Consider the following 18,222-nt stretch of genomic DNA (forward strand, 5'->3'; position numbering starts at 1 on the left):
TTTTCCATGAACACATTTTTAATGCTTAAAGTCTTTCAAATAAATCCTCCCTATTACTCATATGGAAATCCTGCTAAATAGGTCCCCTTATTGGTCCTCTAATTATGTGACTTACAGTTGTATATATTTTTGGAGAGAAATCATCTACAAAAACATCTTTCATCAGCCTTTTTTCTCTCCATGTTTCAGAATGGTTCACTGATGTGTTAACATCATAAGATGTCTACCCTGTCACATGTATTTACAGTCATAAGTCAAAGTGTTTAAATTATAATGATAATTAATGTTACAAAAATGGTTTCATTTTTAAAAATATAAAAACATCTTTTTATATAATATATAGTTATATATATATATATATATTTAAAAAACAAACAAACCATAATGCAGTTATAAAGCTTATGATAAAAGATTTATAGTATTATATCCTGAAATAACATTGAATAGTAGGAATGCCCCCACTCAGCAAACACCTACCTGAAGCCAGTTGACACATATCAGTTATTCATACTGCAGCCGTGACTTTGAGACACAAAGTTCTACAGTTTCCTTGTGCTGTATCCAAAAAACAATGAGGTTATTTTCTGTGGCCCTAAAGATCTTAGAACTAGACTCTGGGTGGCATTACCTTGATGTCCAGCAACACTGTGAGGAACTTTCAGATCATGTCCTTCGACGGGCTCTGAACAAATATGCAGGATTGCTATTATCTGTAAAAAGAGTGATGCTAAAACACTAGTTCATGCATGCATTATTTCTAGGCTGGACTACTAAGTCATTAACATCAGGTTGTTCTGAAAGTTGCCTTCAGTTGGTTCAGGTGCTGCAGTGAGAGTACCGGGAATTTAAAAATCCTTCTTAAAATCCTGCAAAGCCTTGAATAATGAGGCCCTATCACATCCAAAAGTCCTATATTTTCATAGTGCCTTCAGACTGAGAGCTGCTCACTCAGAATGGGGGGCGGAGCTTTCCTCTCTCAGACGCCTTTCCTGCTGTGCTGGAGACTGACACGTTCTCTACTTTTAGGATTTTAGGATCAAAACTTTCCATTTTGACGAAGGTATCAGGTGACCCTGAAACATTGCTTAATTATGTTGCTATAGGCTCAGACTGCCGAAGGACTTCATGTGATGCACCGCGATGACGCCACTGTCTCCCTGTTTATATCCCACATTTCAGTCTTCTGTGTCCATAAGCTTTGGCCCAGTCTGCCTATGCTCTCGTTCTTCTTTTCAAGGTTCAAGGTTCAAGGTTCTTTATTATTTGTCACATGCATAGTTATACAAGTATAACACACAGTGAAATGTAGCCTGACACGCTCCTCGACATGTGCAAAAATTGGGGGGGGTGTAGAGGAAGAACATTATATATATATATATATATATATATATAGTATATACACTGGGTGAATGTGCAGTAGTAGCAGCAAGCAGGTGAATTCTGTACATTAATATGAATAGACATCTGACTATTTTACAGGATAGACAATATAAACATATTTAAAATTAAAGGAATTGAAATGTACATTGTGCCTTGGTTTAGTGTCTGGAAGAGTCCTGTCTCAGTCAATTATAGATGATGTGAGAGGGCGGGTGTGTGTGTTTAGGGCACGGATGGCTTGGGGATAGAAGCTCCTCTTGAGTCTCTCTGTCCTTGCCCGGAAGATGCGGAACCTTCTACCAGATTGCAGAAGTTGGAACAGTTTGTTGCCAGGATGGGACGGGTCCTTCAGTATCTGCTCTAGTCCGGCATCTCCTGGTGTAGGTGTCCTGAAGCGGGGGGAGAGCAATCCTGCAGCAGCGTTCTGCTGTACGGATCACTCTCTGGAGAGCTTTTTGGTCCTTCACACAGCTGTTCCCAAACCACGATGTCATGTTCTGTGTGAGGATGCTCTCCACAGCGCCTGTATAGAAAATCCTGAGGATCTTTGGAGAGACCCTGAACTTCCTCAGTTGTCGTAGGTGATACAGGCGCTGCCTAGCCTTTTTGGTCTGGACCTGAATGTGGGCAGCCCATGTCAGGTCTGAGGAGATGTGGACACCAAGATACTTGAAGGACTGCACCCTCTCCACTGGAGCTCCATTGATGATAATGGGCTTGTAGTCTCTGTGCTGACCCCTTCTGAAGTCCACCACCAGCTCCTTGGTCTTGCTGACGTTCAGCTGGAGGTGGTTGTCCTGGCACCACGATGCCAGATTCTTCACTTCATCCATGTAGGCCGCCTCATCGTTGTTGGAGATGGCACCCAACACCACTGTGTCGTCAGCAAACTTCACAATGGTGTTGGAGCCATGGGTGGCCACACAGTCTGAAGTGTAGAGGGAGTAGAGCAGTGGCGAGAGGACACATCCCTGAGGTGCTCCTGTGTTGATGGTGATGCTGTTGGAGAAGCACCTGCCCACCCTCACCACCTGAGTTCTGCCAGTGAGGAAGTCCAACACCCATGCACACAGACGGCTGTTAAGTCCCAGATCCCTGAGCTTTGTGAACAGTCTGCAGGGCACTATTGTGTTAAACGCTGAACTGTAATCAACAAACAGCATTCGCACATAGTTACCCTGTTTCTTGTCCACGTGGCTGAGAGTGGTGTGTAGGACGTGAGCGATGGCATCCTCTTTTCTCTTTGCCCTCACGCCCATCTGCTCACATCAGCCTTTCTTCCTGTTAAAAGGCTGTTTATCCTTCCCTCATACCCTTCCTCCCCAAAGTGCTCACGGGGGTCGTTTGGGCTTTCTCCAGAATACTGTAGGGCATTTACCTTACAGTATAAAGAGTCTTAAGGTGACTGTCAGTGTGTTTTGAAGCTATATAAATAAACCTGAACAGAAGGGAAGCATCACAATTGCTTCATTCCCAGTAAATCCAGACAACCTCTGCATTCAAGCACCACACTTAGCCGGGTCGTACAAATGGCAGTAGCCTGCAGTTTAATAACAGTTACAGCCTGAAGTTACAGGAACCTTCAGGGTACAATGATTAAGATGCAGCATGTTCACACATTATGAAAAAACAAAATCCTCAGAATATACGCCCTCAAAGCCATTATCCTTGCTTTGGTATACGCTCTTTAACTCCAGCCTTATAAGTTAAGCTATGCTTTGTGATCACGTCCACACCGTACGGGAAATAGTGGTAAAAAAAAGAAATCGTGCTATTCTACAGTCAGACTGGACCTTTGGCAGAATGAGGCCACCAACAGGTTAAAGTGCCCCTGTGTGCCCCCTGTCTGGCTTTTCTGTTCACGTGGTTTTCAAAATGAACCTCATCACTCTTTTTTCTGTGGCTCATCTATGTCACTATGTGACACCTGGAGCGAGTTCAAATGAGAAGCCTTGCATTCCCCTCAGCCACCTGAGCCTCTCCCCTTCAGTGCCAGCAAAGTGTGCAGTTGATGTGGCTAAGCTTTGCTGTCTTACAGATAAATGTGTTGGTTAACAGATACGAGGGTACAGTCATATTTCTTGATGTATATATTGTCGGATATGCTCAGATGCTTGGAGTAATTAAGAAATGGTTTTACCACATTGTTCATCGAGCAGCTCCGACTCCGCGGTTTAGAGCATTTCAGCACTGTCTCACTTTCATCACACCCAGATGCTTTTGAAGGGTCTCACAGAGACAGCAGCCAACACAGCGTGTTTCCAACTGAGGGTGAAATGAAGAGCTGAGCACAAAGTGCAAGGGTACAGGGAATGAGCACAACAGGGACACTTTAAAATTTGAATATTTTTAGCAAATTGACATTGAAATTTTCTTGGAAAAACCTCCCCAAGAATTTACAGCAGTGTTGAGTTCATCAGTGTCTGTAAAATCGTCTGAATCTTCTGAATTCAGTCAGTAGGCCCTCCGAATCTCATAGGGCGACCAGGCGCTCACCCCCTCTTCCTTAGCCCAGGAGGAATGAGCTTCGGCGCCGGGGGTTAGGCTGCCGTGGCCGTCGGCCGCCTCCTCCGTCACCATCTTGGTCACCAGATCTGTGACGGGGCTGCTCATGTAGGGAGGGCAGGGGAAGGAGGAGGAGGAGGGTGTGGTGGGGTAAGTGCTGGTGGAGGTTAAAGGGTGATAGTGGACATCCTCCAGAGAGTGCAGAGTGTAGGGCTGGCTGCTGGAGACGGGGCCCAGGGAGGAGCTTCGGCTCGGAGAGCGGTACTGGGAGGGGCTCCCTGGAGGTTCGGGGCTGGGCATGGAGGGTGGGACGCTGACGGAGGCCAGGTTGTCCTGACACAGAGCCTCCACCTGAGATACTGGCTCAGACTGCTCCCACGAGTCTCTCTGCAGCAGGAAGACAGCAGAGGAAAGGATGAATCAGTCATTTATTTCCTCATCAGATAGTGCAAAGTCCCCAACATCACAGCAGACCTTTTGTAACGAGAGCGTTTCCTGTAGTGTCGCATTATTTCCTTCACTACGTTTGTTTCACTTCCCTGCCCTGCGAGCACATCTGAAAGCCTCTGCGGACATGCAACCTCGACCACTCTAGAACTCGGACTTTAAATGGATCTCAGTAACTGAAGTGTATTTGTGATCTAACCATGAATACAGTTTTGGTTTTGGCTTTTCTAGAATCCTCTGTGCAGTCCGGTCGAGGCACACCGCCCACCCTGTCCAATGGTGTGCAAAAATGTAACATCAGAGCACAAACTGCAAATGTGGCTGAACGAGGAGCATGTCTGTTTTTCACTCTAAAAACTTCCATACACGCCATCAGTGCAGTTAGGATGACGACCAGGCAGGCGTACTATGAAGGTCATCGGTGCCACGCCGCCTCTGTGACTGCTGCTAAAAGTTTGACTTTAGGGCCCAAATAGCTCCGCAAGATTATCAATAATTCCACTTATTAAATGTCCTTGTTAGTCTTGTTATATTTTAGAGTTTTCTTTAAACAGCAGTGCACAGCTAGCATAACTGTCCTGTGCTGAATGCTCTTGGCTCTAGCTGTGCAGTCAGTGACCAGTCAAACAAAAACGTCACATAAAAAATGAACTTTTTTCATCTCGAACTGCGGTGGAAAGATTGCTCATTTAAAAATGCTCCACTACGAGAAGAACGTCCTTCACTGTACTCGAGTACTCTCAGCTGAAGTGTCAAAGCTGGCCCTGTAGAGCAGCAGTTCCTAACCCCGACCCCGGTGAACACATAAATCTCAGGGGGTCGACACAAACAACGATAAAAGGAAAAGAATTTTGCATATGGAAAATTAGTCGGCCAACAGTTATTTAAAGTGAAAGCATGAAGTGACTCACAGCCCAGACACTAACAGAGCCTAAGGTTGATCACAGAGCATTCTCTTTAACAACGTCGCACCTGCTGTGTGGACTGGATTTAAAAAATGTAATCTCACTAGTGACTAAAGTAACTAAATTAAATCCAAATCCAAATGCATGAAATAACCAATAGAACTTGGTTCTTTCGGTTCCTCTTGTCTCAGCGTGTTCCTGCTCTTCACTGCAGCTTGGTATCGTTGAAATCCTCGAGCTCTGAGTCTTCTTACACTCAGCAGCATCGTGTCCCTCGCCATGTTAATAGATTAGCTTGTCAGAACAAAGTTACTGATTTTTCTTCAAAACAGAGAAACATTTTTCACACTGAACATAAGTGGAGCTGATGGGAAATCAGTCTGCACTGACAAAGTTGATCTGAAGCTAATATGAGACTACGGAGGTCTCAGTTTGGCAAATAAAGCAGACAGCTTCTAAACTTTCCTCTTTCAGCTGTGAAGGAAGAACAACAGGAACTTTGTACTGAAAATACCAGGCATGCAGAGATTATGATCAGAGCTGCGTACACGCAGAGCCCTGCAGGAACATTTGTAGCTGTCGGTCAGCTGGCTGACACTTGAAAAATGTGAACATCACGCAGAGTATATGTTTATGTTTCACAGTAACTAAAAAGGTACGCTGAACTTCTGTGTTGCCGTTTTTAAATCCACGAAGGTTATTCTGAACATGCGCTTTGTTTTGTCAGCGTGCCACCGTCACTCTGATTCATACCAGAAACAGATGCGAGGACTCTCCTCCGAAGGGCGGCAGCAGGGAGGACAGTGCTGACGAGGGCAGGAAGGACCCGCCGGAGCTGGAGAAGGTGGCGGCGCTGCGGTAGTCACCAAAGGTTTCTGGGTAGTAGCTGTCTATGAGCGAGGAGTAGCTGCTCATGGTGGAGGGCTCACAGCCTAGAGGCTTACCCCCAAGGGTGGAGGAATAGACATCAGGGGAGAACTGCTTGGTGGATGGGCAGAAATCTGAGTCAGAGATGAAGGAACGTCCTCTTATGCCATAGTAGCTGGGCAGCATGTGGGCACCTGAAGTGGAGAAGCAGAAATGCCTTTATCATTGTTACTCAGTGACTCCAGACACCCTGCTCTGTCTCAGGGGGCAGACTCGGTCAGAGGACGCTCACCTGGCATCTGGACGAATGATGGCGGAGTGGTTGATCCTCCCTGCAGAAACAGAGACATTCCAGGTTTTACTTATATATGAATTATGGAGTTCCACCGATACTTGTCTTCTTTGTTGAAAACGGTTCCTGTGGTCTAGCAGTTAACACTGTTACAGCAACACTTTTGTCTTAGAAGCAAATGTTGTTGTTTCTAAACAGATGTTTGTTGGCCCTAAAACATATCAGCTGACAAAAAAACAAAACAAACCCAGACATGTCACGGGATGATGAGTGAAGAAGGAAGGATGAAACATCATCCTACAACACAAATGTGTATTTGGTCTTGAGTTTCTCTGGTGCTAAGGGCGATTGCTCAGATCAGCCTTGTATGAATTTGCAGCTGGACCAAAACCACATAAATGCTTCTATTTATAACCCGTCTCCACATGATATGTAAGATGCAGCCTGAGATAGACGCTGGACATCATGTTTGCAGGGATCAGTCACTGGCTTAATGTTTAAGCTCTTACTGTAAGCCCGAGTCAATAACTGCTCTTCAACAGGGAAACGGCCTCTTGAGTTCGTACGGATACAAAGTGTCAGCAGCAGAGCACAGCGAGGCAGGAAGACCAGCAAACCTAAAGTAATGGATGACAACTCTTGAAATTAAGTCAATGCCACCAATATTACAGAGCACTTTGTAAAGGTCCTCAAATTTAAACTCCAAACAAATTTCACACTCATTATTCGGACAGACAGACCTTTACTTTTAGTTTGACCTAACTGTGGTATTACCAGCATGAAACATGCTAACAGCCCCTTTCATCCATAAGTCCACACTTGTGACAACCCCAACCGTAAGCCCAACCCAGAGTGTGTAGTTTGTGTTCCCGCCTTTGTCCAAAGCACAGAGTTAGGCCAAAAAGTAGTTTTTATTATAGACGAGACCTTTGAGGGAGCAAAATAAGAATCGTAAGAATCAACAAAGCTGCAAACACAGTCAGATCTCTTACTCGCTGCGTAACATTAAAGGACTCACACACTGTTGGTCATTCACCACAGAGCACTAATGTGAAATATTACATAAGTGTTTATCTGACAGGATTTCAAAGTCTGGAGTCACGCTGCTGATGGACCTGCATCACTGGTCTCCAGTGTTCACCATGTATGACGCGGCCCTGTTTGCTGTGTCATCTTTGGTACGCTTGTCACTGGAGGCTCAGAGAACCCGGTTGCCTCTGGATGTTGTTGACCACACAGCACTGCAGTTTGTTTCTGCTCTAAAAGCAGACACAGATTCGTGTCAGAGAGTTGCAGCGCAGGGACACAGAGGACAAGGTTTGGCAGGATCTCTGGTTTGCATATTGCTAACATGAAAGAGTTGATATTAAGCCCATGTTGGCTGGGACGCACGCAAATTTTGAGGGTTAAATTTGAATGTGATTTGCCAGTGCCAAGACTTCCTCATGTGGCCCAGGTATGGCTCAGTGCATCTCTGAAGGCTGCCTATGGAAATCAGCTCGCTCAAGCTCAGACAGTCAGGTAGTGTGCGTATTTGTGCCGTGGCGTTGACTAACGATAGATTTATTTAGCTTTGTTTCGCAGAAAAGCTCTTCCTTCCTATGCAAAATATGTTACACAATGATATTTTTAAAACAGCCCATTTCATATTTTTAAAATCGAACACGCACAACTGTTTTTTGTAAATTTTCCTACTTTAAACAGAAACTTGATCCATATTTCTTCATTGTTTGCTTTTTATCCAGCATGTTGCACTGTGTTGTAGCATCTCCTGCATGTTGTTCGTGCAACACACACACACAAAGAGTGAGTTTGTGTTGTTTGTTAGCATTAGCGCTTTCACCTCGCGATGTCTCTTCAGCATCATGTCACACTTTGATTTGTTCCCAGGCTCATTTATGTAATAGCAACATGTCTGGACACGCTAGCTCGACAGAACATGTCAGAAAAGAGAAGCTGCTGATGTGAAATGGTGTAAGAGCTTTATAGTTTCTGTCTGGCTGTCCCAACATGAGGAGACTGTGGTCAGAGTTTGCTCTTATCTTTCAATGGCCTTTTATTCCCAGGTAAAAGGCAGCGCAAACCAACACAAGGGCGGGAATGGCTTTAGTTACTGTGTGCCTCTGTGCATTATTAGCTCTACAACCATCATTTATAAACACACAGTAAAGCCCACACTGAAAGCAGACTGTAGACCTGCAGACAATGGCCTGTCATACTGCCTCCATGCTGTATTCTTTTGGCCCAATGATTGCATAATACCACATTTGACCATGAAAACAGAACGCAGAGGTAGCAACTAAGATTCTTTTACACGCCTCGTTGTCTCCAAAGGAGACTATTGTTTGACATGCTTTGGTATATTGTACATGCTAACATAACATGTAACAATAAGCTATAGAGTCCACAGTTAAATAAAGTTTGTGGGATTAAAGGCCAACTGCTCCCAAACAACTGTTTCTCAGGGACTACACACTGACCACGTCCTATTACCTGAGCCGGCAGTTAGCCACAGGTAATGGACAACTATTGGAATAAATTGTTAACCAAGAGTGATGGATTAAAATTCATAAATGAATGAGAAAAATGCTTAAATCGAACATGGACAGCTAAGGAGCGCTAAGGCTAACAGATAAATATTGTAACAAAAAGTAGCCAAACGTTAGTTTAAAGAGACGACGTATGGAGATTTGGTGGATTATTGGTTATCTAAAGAACGGTTGCTCAGCTGTATTAAACGAAACAAAGGTGTGTTGAACGTTTTCCCATCAGACAACTTATGTTTGAAATGATTTATTACCATCACCATCAGAGTCTGGGATTCTCAAGGAAGTCATAAAACTCATCACTCTCCACAAGTATGCTATTGTGCATATAAGTGATGAGTAAATGTGGCCTACGGGTGGATGCTGGAGTGGCTGTGAGAGTGGGGGAGCTTAAAGACGAGGCCAGAACGAAGAGCGTTTGATAGACGTGAGCAGAGCGAGCCATGTTACACATGTGTGTGTTAGTCCCCATAGGGAACTAGCTCCTCTGCATTTAACCCATTCACCCAGTGAAGCAGTGGGCAGCCACCAACGCAGCGCCCGGGGAGCGGCATGTAGGGACGGCACCTTGCTCAGGGGTACCTCAGGGCAGCCGTTCAGTGGAGTCGAACCCCCGACCTTCCGATCATGGGGCCACCACTCTACCTACTGAGCTATCCCTGCCCCTGTGTGTGATGTGCACAGCTCACGTCGCCTGCAGGCTTCGCTCGATTCAGTTTGGAATATCAAAAAAGCGAAAATGCTGACGGACTGAAAAAACAATTGGAATGATGCCACAGGTGTTAGCTTGTTATTCAAATTTAAGGGAAGTAATAAAAGCAAGAAGATAGCTTCTGGAGCTCCCGTCGATTCACCGAGCCCTGACAAAAGCGTACAGTCTGTCACACTTGTGTGCGGTAGCCACACAGCTGGATGTGGAGCTCGTTAGATTAAGGTCGTCTGTTTCTGAGACGATGCCCAATCTCGCAGAGCTGCTCTTCACCACTTTTTAATAACAGCTTTGATTTGTTTTGATTACTTTGTTCCCATTTTCAGTTTTGATTGAAAATTAGTTGACGTTAAATAAAATCCAGACTATTCCTCGCCTTCTTCTGCTGTCACAGGACGTCTGCAACACAATCTAAACAGCATCTCGGCTCTGATTAAGACTAAATAGTTCTGTTAGTTTCTTGTTGTTGTTAACGACCTGTCCTTCAGCATCAAATGAAGCTAAACTTTTAATCTTTTATGGCAGCTCTGCCTCCACACAAAGAGTTTAAGAACCAGCGACAGAGTGAATTTCTGTCTGTGATAATGTCAGCCTACGTGCTAGGAATTTACCCCACCCCCACCCACACACAAAAGTACACCTGTGCCAAAAATGTTATAATGAGCACCGCACTGCAGCAGATAGAGGAAACGTCTGCTGGCATCTTCCAATGTTGTCTGACATAATTCCTCCATTGCTCGAGCCATCAGCGAGTCTATGGCGTGGACGTGCCAGCACAGAAAACAAACAGTGTCCTGTAAAAGCCTTTTGACAGGCGGTTTGTGGAAAATAAAAAGGCAGTCTTGCGTGTGCGAGCAGGCGTCTAAAGCACAGAAGCACAGCCTGATTTCTCTGTGTGCATGTGTGTGAGAAAGTGTGTGTCTGAGACAACAATAGGAGGTTTGTCTGTGGCCTGATCACGGCGCAGGACAATATCGGCTGGCAGGTGTGCACGGATCAAACTTTGCATAGGCAGTCTCCTGCACGGGCCCTTTCTTCTGTTTCTCTGTGCTACCTGTCCACCTCAAATCCCCCCGCCCTGCCTCCACCTTTTTGTGGATTTTTTTGGGAGATCATGGCCTACAGCATTGCAGGCATTGTATTAGCGCTCCTTTGTGAGGTTAGGATGAGTTTTTGTGCTCCGTGTCTCTTTCTACACGCACAGTGCTCGGCTATTTACAGAATGGCTTTGCAAGCGAGGTACAGGTGGTCAAAGGATCCACCGTGGATCGTTAGCGCACAAAAACGAGCCTCAATGTAAACAAGAGGAGTTTTTTTGTTTTTAGAAAACCTCCCAGTCGCTAAGAGAAGGTCAGCTGTGCCGTTTGGCTTGATAGAGGAAAGTAAAGCAGGGAGAGACAGGCGGTTTAGAAGACGTGGTGCTCACGCTGTATCTGGGTCCGTTTGTCTGCCGGGACCTCTTCTCTGCCAGCAGGTCTTTGACCGTGTGCTTCACTCGGACGCCCTGGTACACTCTCTTAGAATATTCTGCAGACAGACAGAGCACAGACATGAGTGATGCAGCTCAACTTGTAACACGACGTCATACAAATTTTCATCCATTCCCACAAATGTGTGGTCATTTGAATGCTTCACAGTTTTATGCATATAGGCGAATGACTCTTTGGGATTGGTGTGTAAATGTCATGGAAATTGCCTTTGGTTTGGTCAATGCAAATGGACTTCTAAAAAGAGGCAATTAACTACAAACTCTTGCCAAAACCTCACCATAAGCAAACACTCCAGAGGGCTTAGGTGGTACGGAGGAACGACTACACTGCAAAGAAGCGCCACGACTGAATAGGCAGGCGATGCCAGCGAGCATCATGGCGGCACATCGTGTCATATATTAAATAGTCCTCTACAAATCTCACGTGTGTGTTGGTGTGATTTGGTCACATTCCTGGGAAGCAGAGGTAAAAACTCAATGAAAATGCAAACTTTACTATGCAAACGGAAATTGCATGCAAAAATCTTTATGTAAAAGACCCCAGCTTTTTGAATGGATCCTTTAGATAAGGCCCAACTTTGCACAAACGTGAGATTCTTGAAAATATCAACTCTTCTTTGGAGGAGGTTGTTTTTTCCTTTTTAGAAATGACCTTAAAACGTTCAGAAATGACCTCCTCGTGTCAACATCTGTAGAGTTTTCTTAAAACTAGACATTTAGTCCTCATTGATACGTGTCACACACGAGCAGCTTCATCAATATCAGCGCAGGAAACTTTTTGAAGAAACTTTTCCCACTCAAATAAAAGCCTCCGTCACGATCTCACACAAAACCAGACAAACCCTTAAAAAACCCGACATACACTGTAAAAGTAAAACCAAACATTTTTCAATATTTCCATTATGTATAAAACAGCATAATAATAGCACACTTACCTGTGTCCATGATGCTGTTGATGCGCACACACACAGAGGCCTTTCTGTTCTCCCCCTGCTGTATTTGCCTGTAGTAGCTAGATCCAGGAGTGCAGCACCATACTGAGTGGCGTGCTGCAATAGGAGCTTTAATCAGGCTGTGAGGAGGGCAGGGACACATGGAACATGCCACCTCACACTGCAACCATGAGGAGGCAGCTTTTCAAAATGACCTTTATCTATTTGTTTAAATGCAAATGTTTGGTGGGGACGTTTTTTAGACTATTTGCATCTGCAGTCAAGATTAGGGTCAGGAAGCATCAGGAGCATGGGAGTGAGAGAGGCTGTAAAGCAGCTCAGTCGCTCCTCCCCTCAGCCATTTGTCATCAGCACAGTTCCAGAGGATACGTTGTTTCCATATTTTCTTTTTGCTGCTCTTCATTTCTAGCTGCAGGTGTGTGATGCAATCCTGCGATGTCCACCTGCTGATAAATGGTTGGGGCTCCCTGAGACAAATAACTGAAAAATAATGGCACCTTTTTGTGTGAAGCCTTCACTGTGTTTGTATAAAACCCTGAGTGGTCTAGACCTGGTGTTTAAAAAGAGGAGGATACCTTCTCTGCTCTGCTAAACTTTCTGTGTCTGCTGATTGGGACGCTGGCAGTTCATTACTTGTCAATGAAAATTTGCCCATACTGTGTGATGTTTACAGGATAAACCTGGTTACATTTGATGTGCATGACTTCATAATCACACAGACAGCAGTCAGATAAACTAGCTAAACATTAAAGTGGCTCAACTTCTGCCAGCTTGGATTTGCATGCAGTCCTCAGGTGGACACTCAGAGACACCAGCGCTGCGTCTGAGTGTTCACTGTGATCCCTGCGACGTTTAATATCTGACACAGTAAAGGTTTCTGGATGCACAGGTCTTACACACAGTGTGACTTTATGTGGTGACAGCAGCTGTACTTGGTGCCACAGTGCTGGGCTGCCCTTAAAGCTCCAGTATTATCCAACAAAAACGATGCTGCTGCTTTAGCCTGTTGTGTGGTAGAGCCGGTCTCTGTTCACAGGTAAAGAACACCTGACCACAACGTTATAATAAAGCCAGCTTATACAAGTGTTTTCAAGAGGAGCAGCTTCGAAAAAGTCTTTGTTGGTCTAACAAAAGACTCTGCTTATACGTTGTACAGATCCATTTAAATGCTTACATCTATCACTTTCTAATCATTGCAGCCCCCCCCCCCCCCCCCCCCCATGTAGACTTGTGACAAGCCCGCTAACCAGTGTGGTCCTGCAGTACTTCAGCTGAGTGTTCTGGTAAATAACCACGTGACTGGAACCACATTCTGCACACAATAATACCAACGTTAGCCACACTAAGCAAACGCACACTGTCCACTGTTCTGCACGGCACAAAGTGCCCGACATTAACCTCCTAGGACCTGGTGTCCACATATGTGGACGTCACATTTTGGGTTATTTAGACCAAAATACTGAATTTTGCTCTACAAGGGCCTGATATCCACTTACGAGGACGTTATATGCTACTGTTCTATCGAAATTTTAAACGAATATCCTCATATGTGGCTCTTATTTTTCTTAAAAACAAAAATAAGGAAAAAAAATCTGGTAATTCTTTGTTTTTACATTCATCGGACCCCAATGTGACCAAATATCAAAGAGAAATTAAAAATGCTCCTGTGGAAGAGTTCAGGTCTTGGGAGGTTAAAGCAACATTTCAAATATGTAAAGCTTTTCTCATTGCCTGAGGATTTCAAATTTGCATTTGTACTGACAGTGTTTTAGTTTTCCATTAGATTCAGCTCAGTTTTGACTGAAACGTGTTACTTTTACAACTTTTCCACCTGTTTCATTAAAAGACAATTGGAGACCTTGATGCAGCCTCGCTCTCACACTGCAGGCCTACTTGTTGTTCCTAGAGTATTTAAAAGTAGAATGGGAGGCAGAGCCTTCAGTTTTCAGGCCCCTCTTCTGTGGAACCAGCTTCCAGTTTGGATTCAGGAGACAGACACTATCTCTACTTTCAAGATTAGGCTTCAAACTTTCCTTTTTGCTAAAGCATATAGTTAGGGCTGGACCAGGTGACCCTGAATCCTCCCTTAGTTATGCTGTAATTGAAAGACAACTACTCTTTCAAGGATTTTTGATATGAAAGGAAGGTCACTTCTTTAGTTACCAGCTGAACCTATCTGTGTCCTGTTGAAAAGCATGTATGGTTACAACAGTCTATTAGTAAAAACAGTCGGAGGATTTAAATTGTTTTTGTAGGACTGTCAATGCTTAAAGGAGTAAGCACTGCTCACCAGTGCTAAAAGCCAGGTAAATTATAGTTTGAATAGCAGATGGGTGGGGCTTTCACAGCAACCATTGTACAGTACATAATGACACAACAAGAACAACAATAATTCCCTTTAAAGCCGAAACCCCCCCAAAATTTAAAACGTTTGGTTTCGTCTCATCATAGTGAGACATAAATAATTCACTTCTTCTTTTCTACATTTTATATATTAAACCAGTGGTGTTCTGTCAGGGCAAGCAAGGAAAGCAGTGCTTGCTATCTCATTCTGTGGCAAACTTTCTCTCGTTACCTGCTTGCAAACAACCTTTAAATTACTACATCTTCTCACTGCAGCTGATCAGCGTCTGTGGAAGCAGGCTCTGCTTGCTTCTGACTGCCCTGAAAGCTGTACCGGGCTAGCATCCCAACTGTGCCGTCAGCAATTACTTGATGTTCTCAAGCTGAGAGGTTAGCACCTTTTTGCATTGTGGGCACACGTCTGGTGTTTGATAGGAACATGACGGAAGACTAGCATGCTACATAAACTGCCATTGGCTCTGCTTTCCCTGCTCTGAGATCGCTGCACATTTGTGGAAACAGAGATAGCATTAGCAAGTAAATGTGATCAATCACCCTAACAGGTACATTTTGTTTTACTTACCATCTTGACCAATATGTGTGATGTAGAGTGTAGTATGAAGACACATGTAAGAACTCCTTTAAGACAAGAAAAGAAAGCCAGGTCTGGTTTCATAAAACATCCAAGTGTGGTGCAGGTGCAGGCTCCATACATGATGCATGAAGCACAGCCATTTAAAAAATAAAAACTCAAGGTCTAGGTCTGTGTCCATCTCTGAAACACTGAAGCGATGTTTCAGAGATGCAGTGTTTTCAATCTCTAAACTCTTACTTTTAATTACAAAATGATACATTTTAGTCCCAGCTATAAATATCTGTAAAGTAACAAATAACAACTTATTAACAATTAGCTGCAGCAGTAAAAATGTGGAAGCACACGTGAGCAGCCACACGGCCCCAGTACTGATGCATGAAGGGCGTCTCTGACATGTTGCAGGATCATTTTGCATCGCTTTCTGCAGCAGCTTGCAGGTTTGCTGTAACTGCTGAAAACTGCACCTCCACGAGAGACAGCCTACTATTTATATAACAGGAAAACTTAGCCACAGGTTACGTAGCCTGAACGAACTACATGTACTTGTTTCTGTAAAAAGTAGAACTGTTTTACCAATGACTCACTCTGCACAGGTGTAAGCATTACCACAGAAGCTAAACCATTTAGATGATAAATTTAAATTTCAAAGTACCTGATCAGGCTCACTGCAAACAACATTTAAGCACGACATCCAATATACTGTACATATTGTATATTGTGGGAAATGGTTTTCACTGGAACAGGTGAGAGGAGAGGAGAGTCAACACTTTCCATATTAACACAGTGGCTTTGAATCGGGCCCAGCACTTACAGAGAATTTTGGGAGCAGACTTCCTCGTCAATAGGAGCATTGTAGTTGCCTGTGTTTTTGTGGCACAGCAATGTTATGTGCACTCACTGCTACATGGAGTTTTTATCAGTTAATGACTCAGAGATAAGAGCGATGTAAAGCTCTCCTCTGCAACGGACATCTGGGGCTGAAGAGGAAGGAAAACATCCAACTGCACTGTGCCTGCAGCTTCAGTCTTCCTGTTCAAATGTGTCTTTATTTCGAAATATTCTCTTTGTGCAGTCAATCAAACACAGCAATCCGACTAATCTGGCTTTTGCATTTGATATTATAAACAAGATCCAGTTTCTCTGTGAGCTCTTTTCCTAGGAAATTCCTCTGATGAACACTAATCGATTTATCTCCAGTAAACTATCTGTCTGCACACAGACACAATAACTGACAACTACATAGCAAATATGGTTGAAACTCTAAGAAGGGAAACAAACACCAAAGCAACAGCGTACCTTGTAACAGCTCTGAGGCAGTCTGGGTATGTGGGGCAGCAAAAGCAAATGTTTTAGAGCTAACCCAAACTGTAGAGTGGAGTGAGCTGCAAAGGCAGGGGACGCACAAAAAACACAACATTTATCAAAACAGGGTTTAAAAGACTTATCACCACCACATTTGTATGTCTGCATCAGGGTATACAATCAATACCACTACAAAAAGCCGTCACTTCCATGACCTGCAGGAGCCAACACAGCCACCATCTGCCACTAACACAGGAGAGAAGTGTTTTCATCATCTCTGCAGCAGACACCTGTGCACCAGCTTTGGAAGCACAACTGCAAGACAACTGATGATGCAGCCAGTCTGAGAGGATGGAGGCACCCAGATCCACACTAGGATGTGCTCTTCACTTTCAGATGCAGCTCGATGAACTGCTAAAGAAATGAGACCCACAGTGAGCGTGGACAAACGTTTTCAGTGCCGTGTGTGAAATAGCTTTGAATGCCCACAGCCAACAGGCACTTGAGCCCCACCAGCCGTTTGCTTTTGCACACCAACTCTCTGGATGTCAGAGACATCAACATCAGATTATATAAGCAGCAGATGCAAGTGGAAGTTACAGTTAAAATGGTACTGAATAAATAAAATTGGAGCAAACTAAACTTTTTCGAAGGCTACCAGGATAAAAAAAGATTTGCTTCTTCAGTCCACTAGGTGGTGCTATTAAGGTTTGTTTTTTTGTTTTTTCTCAACTTTATTGAAATTATAAAGCGAACAGTCATTCCAGTTCAGTTTGTACAGTAAATATACAGAGCAAATAAGAGTAACAATAAACAGTACAATAAGATAAGAAGGGTAAATAAAAAGAGGAAAAAAAGAGAGAGGGATGTGACAGACTTTGTACTTGAACGTTGTATCTTTGACAGCTCATTTGTTAAAAATTTCTGAATGAATTTCAATCAAGAACAAATTAAATGATGGGGTTGAGTTTTGAAATTTACATTTATGTAAATGAAATTTCCCTAATAAGATATAAAGATTGACAATGGCACATATTTTTTTTCTTTAGTTTCAAAATAAGTGATAATGTTCTTCCCAATTGAGGTTTGTTTGTTTTCCTAGTGAGTACCATTGGGTGACATCACAGTGAGTGTGTGAGGGGGAACAAAGACTGACGCATGTGACAGAGATAGTCGAAATGTGTTGTGATGTTTAAAGGTGGGATAAAGGAGAGCAGGGGCGATTCTACGAAAAATGATCTGGCACTAAGCCCTCAGTCATAATGTCATCCTTATAGTAGGACTGTGCGATATGACCACAATCTCATCATACAGTGGGGCAAAAAAGTATTTAGTCAGCCACCGATTGTGCAAGTTCCCCCACTTAAAATGATGACAGAGGTCAGTAATTTGCACCAGAGGTACACTTCAACTGTGAGAGACAGAATGTGAAAGAAAAATCCATGAATCCACATGGTAGGATTTGTAAAGAATTTATTGGTAAATCAGGGTGGAAAATAAGTATTTGGTCAATAACAAAAATACAACTCAATACTTTGTAACATAACCTTTGTTGGCAATAACAGAGGTCAAACGTTTACTATAGGTCTTTACCAGGTTTGCACACACAGTAGCTGGTATTTTGGCCCATTCCTCCATGCAGATCTTCTCAAGAGCAGTGATGTTTTGGGGCTGTCGCCGAGCAACACGGACTTTCAACTCCCGCCACAGATTTTCTATGGGGTTGAGGTCTGGAGACTGGCTAGGCCACTCCAGGACTTTCAAATGCTTCTTACGGAGCCACTCCTTTGTTGCCCGGGCGGTGTGTTTTGGATCATTGTCATGTTGGAAGACCCAGCCTCGTTTCATCTTCAAAGTTCTCACTGATGGAAGGAGGTTTGGGCTCAAAA

General features: G+C 43.8%; 1 protein-coding gene across 1 annotated transcript; it reads right to left on the minus strand.

The window, feature by feature from the left end:
- Positions 1-2,910: 2,910 nt before the first annotated feature.
- On the minus strand, positions 2,911-12,241 carry pou2af2a (POU class 2 homeobox associating factor 2a). The gene is made up of 5 exons (XM_086262730.1): positions 12,076-12,241; positions 11,078-11,178; positions 6,397-6,436; positions 5,991-6,298; positions 2,911-4,272 (listed from the first exon to the last, which is right to left on the minus strand). Exons 1-5 carry the CDS (start codon positions 12,233-12,235, stop codon positions 3,835-3,837), a joined length of 1,047 nt encoding a protein of 348 aa, XP_086118856.1. The 5' UTR covers positions 12,236-12,241; the 3' UTR covers positions 2,911-3,834.
- Positions 12,242-18,222: the final 5,981 nt, after the last annotated feature.

The sequence above is a fragment of the Aulonocara sp. 'chitande type north' Nkhata Bay genome, linkage group LG14 (assembly GCF_057382095.1).
Source record: "Aulonocara sp. 'chitande type north' Nkhata Bay isolate Kocher_YH1m ecotype deep benthic linkage group LG14, A_spYH_male_GT1.1, whole genome shotgun sequence".
Taxonomy (NCBI): domain Eukaryota; kingdom Metazoa; phylum Chordata; class Actinopteri; order Cichliformes; family Cichlidae; genus Aulonocara; species Aulonocara sp. 'chitande type north' Nkhata Bay.